Below are 8168 nucleotides of genomic sequence, written 5' to 3' on the forward strand. Positions count from 1 at the left end.
ATATATAAACTTTTATTTAAATAAAGAAAAATCTACAATTGCAGGGGAGTGGATAGTGGGGGGGAGGGGAGTTATTCCCCTCACGTTAGTTTCTCATTTGTTGTTTTCTGTATATGATACAAAGGTGTTGGTGAATCTCTCTCTTAAGATTAGTTTTCAATGTAGAATTTCTCATACCAAAATGGTTATTCTTCCTCATTTTCTCAAATTCCAAAACCAAAAAGGATCCCACAATCCCTATTTCTTATCGGAGACATAGCAGGGAGATCTGCTGGTGGTTTTCTGTCTTTCATCTTGGAGGTTCATGCTGAGGAGACTCGTGGAGGTTCTTGAAGAATTGGTTTTCAACGAGGTATTTTTTTTCCTAAACTACAAAAAAGGCATACTTAGCCCTAATTTTCTTTTTCAATTATGTATTTTTCTATCCCAATTAAAGACAAAAAGTATTTAAACGCTTCCATATTAGGATTCAATCCTTTCAGCCCCTTCCCCCTTCTACGCTTTGACAAGCAAACCCAGCGCCGAGGCGTTGCTTCGAATTTTATAAATATTCTCCTCTCTTTTAGGGTTTTTTTCATGGTAGATTTGATGAAAGCCGAAGTTAGCATCCAAACATTTCTTCTTCCTTTATTTTTCTATCATCTTTAGGTTAGATTTTAGTTTTCTTTTGGGTTGTAGCTTATGAATTGGAGCTCCTCTCTTCAATTTGTCTATGGATCAATGAGGTAAGGATTTTTTTTATCTAGTTAGGAAGCAAGAACTTATGTATATTTCTTGAGATTTCTGTGGATGAAATTGAATGTATTATGATTTATGCCTTCCTTGAATCTTGATTAATTTCTAAATGCATATTTGTGTGTGGCTTTTCCTTCATAAATATTTATTGCCCTTGCTAATCGATTTATAGTTACATCACATTCACCCTCAAATGTCTAGCTATAGTCACCTAAGTAGAAATTAGTTAATCATGTATTTTATGGCTAACCTAGAATGCATGCTTTAACTAGGTTCAAAGACAAATTTGATTAATTGAGTTAAGCTAACTTGCTAATTAGTCCCACAATGGAATCCTAGACTTTGATGCAAGTGTTAATTAATTCTATATGGCTTCTATCGAACCCAATAGGATTAATTGTATTTAGTTTAATTAGAATTTAGGCTTTAATTAATATTTAGGATGCTTGCTTAGTTTAATCAAATGATTCAAGTGCCTATAGTGTCGTTGAGTTAGGTTAGGTTAAGTAAGTTACTCATGCTAGTGTTTCCTTGCAGATCGACCCAAACTTGCATTGTTGCAACGTCGTAGTAGTAGTTGCATAGTCCAGTATTATAAATTTCATTTGATTAATAGAGGCTTGCAGGCGATAGTAAATCCCCTACTATCAAATTTTTTCCATTGTCAAATAAGCCAGTTTGTTTTTCATTTAGTTAAGTTTTTTAGTTAGAACATTTTTTTACTTTTGATTTTTTTTCTTTTCTTGTGTCAGTGTTCTAAGCATGCAGGATATCATAAACAAGGACAAGAGCAATTTAGTGGAGCAGCTCAGCCTAGTAACGAGGTTAGTGACCTTAGAGGTCAGCTTTCTAAGTTAACTTCTTTGGTTAGTCAAATGGTTACAAGGAGATCGCAACGAGTGCAAGCATGTAGGATTTCCTCGTTCATGAGCCATCCTGAGCAAGCATGCCCAAGGTTGCAGTGGAGCTTGATCCCACGAGACTACTCTATGGGAGGGTTTCCTAGTCATTTGGGTGATGATTTCTGCCGGTCTAGATAGGAGGAGTTCTTCCGTTACAGGAACCAAGGATGCAACTGCAACTACTATGACCCGGACTTACCATTGTAGCTACATCATTATAGTAGTTGTTGTATAGTTCGATATTATAAATTTCATTTAAATAGTAGAGGTTTGCAAGCAACAGTAAATCCCCTACTATCAACTTTTATCTTTGTTCTTCCATACATATGTTTTTTACTATCAACTTTTATCTTTGTTCTTCCATACATATGTTTTTTTTCTCTCTCTCAATGCTGTAAAAAGTGAGCTTCTAGCTCTGCAGGAAATGCTTAAGAAACCACCTAGCAGCAATGTTTCAGCACACTGGCAACCTCCTTTACACCTTTCGCCTTCAACTTAGAGGCAAATAGTATATGATTGTGTTGGATGATACTTTGAAATAGAGCAACAAGGGCTTCTCGAGATCATATGAGGTCTTAGGCAAAATTTTGATAAAGAGATATTCATATAAAAAATATTATCTACAATTTATTTTTCTTACTCTTTTAGATTCAAAATTATGTATTAAATTTTGATAATCTAAGTCCATAAATATATTCTTTCCAATGGATAATATGACCAATCCATTTAATCTTTCTTGCGACATACTGGACCAAATTTAATTAATTTTAATTTTGAAAAGCTTCTTTCAACATAAGCAACCATTACTAGTATTATTATTCTATAAGTAATATATACATCAGAAAATGTATCATGTTTTAATGTATTTTCAAATATCTTTTCAAATTATCATCATCTAATGACATTAAAAATTTCATATCAAATAAGAAGTTAAATATATTTTCGTATACTTGAAATTATTCAAATCTATTTTTAGGCGAAGAAATTGTTTAATCTATAATATAGTAAAAGTAATCAATTGTAAAAAAATCTTCAAGTGATAGTGTTTCTTTATTGTCAACATTCTCATCAATCTTTTTTTTCTTTGAATCATTTTTTTTTCACAATATTGGTTGTATTTCCATATCATTTGCAATTTTTTTAGCTAAATCCATTTTCTTTATATTTTTCTTAAAATGAAATTATATCTTTCAAGTGATCTAAAGCAACATCAATATGCATATCTTTATATTGTAAGACTTTATTCACATAATTTACAGCAAATAAGATATCATACCATATAGTCATGCCTAACATGAATTCAAAATTTTCAAATTAATAAGTAGCTAAGGCCCCTTTTGATAATGATTTGGTTTTTTAGTTTTTGTTTTTGAAAATTAAGCCCATAGACATAACTTCTCACCTCAAATTTCTTCTTTTGTTATCTACTTTTTACCAATGGTTTAAAAACCAAGCCAAAATAAACTTTAAAAAGTAGCTTTTAAACATCTCTTATTTGAGGCGTTTGAATCTTATTAAAATTAGAACATAACTTCCCACCTCCAAATTTCACTTTACGATCTTGATTAGTTTCTCCTAATTTTATAAAGCATCCCTTATTTGAGGTGTTTGAATCTTATTGCTTTGATACTTTCAATTCCACTTTCCTGTCGTGTTAGTGACAATGGTTTGATAGTCAAGTTCGTTATGTGATCTAGCAAAAGTTTCCACCGTTTTGTAGACGAAGAAGGTAAAGAATAAATACGTTGTTCAACTCCAAAAAATGTCATGGCTCTATGACATGAGCTAGTCATATCAGAAAGCACTAGATTGAGATTATGACAACCACAATGTGTATAAAATGCTCTATGATTTATTTCCAGTAATGTTTTTGTACACCTTGTTGTTTTTCTTTTATATTAGATCCATTGTCATATCCTTGTCCTTTTATATTCAATATATCAAACTTTAAGGTCCTTAATTGTGCATAAGCACATCAAATAAACATTTTTCAGTAGTATCTTCAAATTTTAAAAATTTTAAAATTCTTCTATTGTTATTGGACTTGGTGAAATATCAACACACCTCAATATGATAGACATTTGTTTTTGATGACTTACATCAGGTGTACAATCTAATATAACCAAAAAAATATTTTGCTTCTTTAATTTTCAATAATTATTTTTTTTTTTATTTCAAGTCCTAATAAATATATGAGTTCATTTTGTATATTATATTCAAGATAATGATAATGAATTTCTTTATTTTGAATACGATGAACATGTTCTTGCATTATTGAATCAAATTCAACAATTATTTCAATTAAGCTTAAATTTCATTGTTTTATTGATAACTTTTTTTCATTACTCCTCGAAATGCTAAATTACTTTTTGCAAGATTTTTAACAACAGCAATAATTTGTGTTAATACTTTATTCCAATGTTCTTTTTCTTTATTAATTAATTCTTGAAATCTCTATCAATTATTTTATTTTCTAACAATATAATTTGTAAATCAACCCAAGCATTCATATAATTTGTAAATCAACCCAAGAAGTTAATGATATGTGTTCATTACTAGTTTCATGACTTTTAAGCCGAACTACAATTTTTCCAATCATTAACTTCTTCATTAGCCAATTAAACTGTATTAAATTTAGTACCAAATAACTTACAACAAAAACAATAAACTTCATCAAAATTCTTTGAGTAAACTAGCCAACTTCTATCATGTTTTTCGCAGTTAGATAATTTTTTAGCATAATGAATATTAGAAAAATGTCTAGAATTTTCATCTTTTGAAAAAATTAAAGGACTTTCTCTAATGGGACCTTTTTCTACCAATAAACCAATTGATTTAGAATCAATATTTTTCCATCGGATCATATATATTATATTCAGAATGTACCATACATGTCTCATTATCATTACTAATATTATCATTGTTTTCTCTTTTTTTTACTTTTCTCCTCACTCTCTAGCTTTTTTTCATTCAAGTTTATTTGATTACATGCTTCAATTTCAACCATATAATTTATCAACTATTTTTGTTTCATCTTTTGATTTGTCTATATCTATCATTTCTTCTATTATTTCATCAGTTTTAGTATTTTTACTTCCAATAACAAATTTATCGAGGGCATCTTTTTGAGATTCAATCAATTTTTCTACTTTCTTTTCTTCTTGAGCTTTTGATATTCAAATTCATATTTTCTATTAGATATATTGATATTTTAAATATGAAATATAAACAAAACTTAGATATTACGGTCTTGAACAATCAATAATATGAAATAATTTTTTTCAAAAAAAATGTGAAAGAATTTGAATAAAAAACCTGAAACTTTGAAGTAGTTGAATTGAGTTGGGGAAATGATTTATGCTCTAGCAATTGATAATCAAACATGGACTTGTGATGCCACATGAAAATTTGAGAATTGAGAGAGATTTAGAGAGAGAATTCGAAAATCTAATCTATCATAGGTAATATATTTACAATGGGACTGAAAGGCTTTTAGATTTTTAAAAAAAAAAATAAAATTTTAAAATACGAAGGGTCTTCAACTCTCCCCAACATAAACTTATAGAGTTAGTTAGTATTATATGGTTGGAGATTTTATAAGGAAATTGAAAGGAATTATAAACAAAAACATAGAATGTTAATTAAATTTGAAATGTCAGCCAATTAAAATGGAGAGGTTTATGAGCCCATTCATTTAGGATTTTTTAGTAGTTCGTATTTTGAATATTATAAGAAAAATTTTATGAAAAGTAATAAGTATATTATTTTATATTTTAAATTTAATTTCATTCAAATTAAAAATTGATATATATATATATATCAAATTTGATTATTTATATAGTATAGTTATCTAATGGTATGTTATTATTATTATTATATAAATATTACATTTAAATTTCAAATTTGATTATTTATTGGGAAAGATAATGTATATTTATTTCTTTCTATTATAAATTAATTAGCTTTTTTAGGCCAAAATTTGAATAATTTATCTTTAAATTCAAATTATCATGTAAAACTAACCCTAATAAATAATTTAGTGATAAAATTAATTATTTAATTAAAATTTTCTTGATTTAAATTAATTGGTTTTTTATAAAAAAAAAATAAATAAAATAACGGGAAAAAATTTCCCGCGGGGATGGGTAATGGCATCCCTAGTCCTATCCCGCCCCATAGACATCTCTAACGTCAGCGTTGTAATGCTGACCTATAGCATTGCACGTTGCGATGCTTTTATAAAAGGAATAGTGCGCCGTCAGAACAAAGCATAGAGGAAAATTTCGACAAAGGGCTGAAGAATTTGATTGAGAACTTAACTGAAAGCTTTTTGGAGAGAATTTGGAGCATTTTTTGACGAAAAATGACTAGAAGATCCATCTGAACATGAATCTTTGTTGGATATCAATCCGGAATTCATTGACGAAAATCAAGAAGATCGTGATTGGGATTCGGTTACGGTAAAAGGAGATTGTTTCTTTACGTCTTTACATTATTCTGTTGCCATGATGAATTATTTTTTATTAGGGATTGATATTTGTGAAATCATGTGTGGTCTCTAAGTTCTAGGGTATTGTTAGATTTTTGGGTTGTTTCAATGGATTATTGACATTGTGATTGATTAATTATTGCATAGGTTTCTACATCATTTATTCTTAATGCTTTTGGTTAACTGGCCATTAATTAATTGATCTAGGGCTAAATTGCTTGAGAGAGATTTTAATTTGTTGGACTTAATACTTTAGATTGTTATTCGAGATTGCATGAGAATAAATTAAGAATAATAAGGGGAGTAATTGAAGGGTTTTAATGCAAAACTAGTTTAAGTAATAGAAGAGATTCAGGTTGATAAACTAGGGTTAGAATAGAATGAGCTTAAGAAAGGATTTCCTGATTTTAGAACTTCTAGCCTCAATCTATTGCTATTAATCAATTGGATGTTAAAATCCATTGTACACCCTTAATAAAACAATACCCTAGACTTGTTCTCTTCTGATTTGTCTCTTGCGTTTAGTTGTTACTTGCGTTTAATTATTGCTAAAAAAATCATCTTTCGGTTGCCTAAATAAAATTAATGAGAAACTACAATAGCTAAGCTTAGGATAAATTATTCATGTCGACCTCTGAGGATGATACCCGATTTAATTGGGATTTTATTACTCCGATACATACGCTTGCGCCTGCGCAACACACATCAAGTTCTTGGCGTCATTGTCGAGGACTACAAGAAAATTTTTCCCAAGCTTAATATTGCTAAGAACTAAATTGAACTTAATTTAGACTTTTTTGTAACTGTTGGAGAATCCTGTGTATGCAAAGAAGTCAACGGTCTGAGCTTATTCCTTTGGATCCAGAGATTGAATGTGCCTTGAGAAGAGTAAGAAGGAATCGGAGAGTTGAATTCGACATCATAGGAGACCAAATGGGAGCCGCTAGGACTATTCGAGATTACTTCCAGCCAATTATTCCTATAGTGTAGTCTAGCATTGTAGAGGCCCCAATAAACACCAATAATTTTGAGCTGAAGCCAAGCCTGATTCAAATGGTGAGGGATATTGCATTCAGAGGAACTCCCCATGAAGATTCACACAAGCATATCCATTCTTTCCTAGAAATTAGTGGAACAGTAAAAATAAATGGAGTCTCTTATGATGTTATTCATCTGATATTGTTTCTTTTTTCTGTGCAGGACAGGATAAAGGATTGGCTGAAGCCACTAGTAACAGAAGGCGTAACTACATGGGATGAGTTCGCTCAAGCTTTTCTTAACAAGTTCTTCCCTCCTACGAAAACTAATAGATTGAGAACGGAGATTAGAACATTCGAATAGAGAGAGGATGAATAGTTGTGTGAGGCATAGGAGCGATATAAGGAGCTATTGCAGAAGTGCCCCCAGCATGGATATCCTAATTGGCTTTAAATAGATTTGTTTAACAATGGATTGACCAGTACGACGAAATCCATCTTGGATGTTGCAGCAGGTGGATCAATTTTTTCAAAAATTGTTGATGCTACTCAAGCACTGTTAGAGGATATGGCTGCCACGAGTTATAATTGGCATCAAAACGACCCACATCTAGAGTAGCAAAACTTTATGAGCTTGATGAGGTAAGTTTTTTAAAGGCGCAAATGGCTACTTTGACTAACGCCATTAATCTTTTGTCCACGGGTACTCAACCATCGATTGTATCGATGGCGGCTTGCAAAGCAACATCATCATGGGAGGTGCCTAATCCTGAGCAGGCCAATTATGTGCGTCAAATCAACCTAATCCAAGGAACACATTAGAATTCATATCGGACGCATCAACTTACCCATTATCATTTAGGTTTGCACAATCATGAAAACTTCTTGTATGCTAACAATAAAAATGTTTTGCGAGTCCCTCCAGGTTTTTCTGCTTCTCAGTCTCATGTTGAAAAGAAACCGTCAATGGAGGCTTTACTTGGGGATTTCATTAAAGAATCGAGAAGTGGAACGAACTTCTTGGTGAGTACCATAACGAGCCATAGGAAAGCTATCCAGAACCTT

The 8168-nt window shown here is 30.9% G+C and overlaps 1 protein-coding gene across 1 annotated transcript; it reads left to right on the top strand.

Moving 5' to 3' along the window:
- The first annotated feature begins 49 nt into the window (after positions 1-49).
- Positions 50-2000, top strand: LOC120091514. The gene is made up of 2 exons (XM_039049595.1): positions 50-352; positions 1488-2000. The coding sequence occupies exons 1-2, from the start codon at positions 305-307 to the stop codon at positions 1773-1775; spliced, it is 336 nt and encodes a 111-aa protein (XP_038905523.1). The 5' UTR covers positions 50-304; the 3' UTR covers positions 1776-2000.
- Positions 2001-8168: the final 6168 nt, after the last annotated feature.

This window comes from Benincasa hispida, chromosome 1 (genome assembly GCF_009727055.1).
Source record: "Benincasa hispida cultivar B227 chromosome 1, ASM972705v1, whole genome shotgun sequence".
Lineage (NCBI taxonomy): Eukaryota > Viridiplantae > Streptophyta > Magnoliopsida > Cucurbitales > Cucurbitaceae > Benincasa > Benincasa hispida.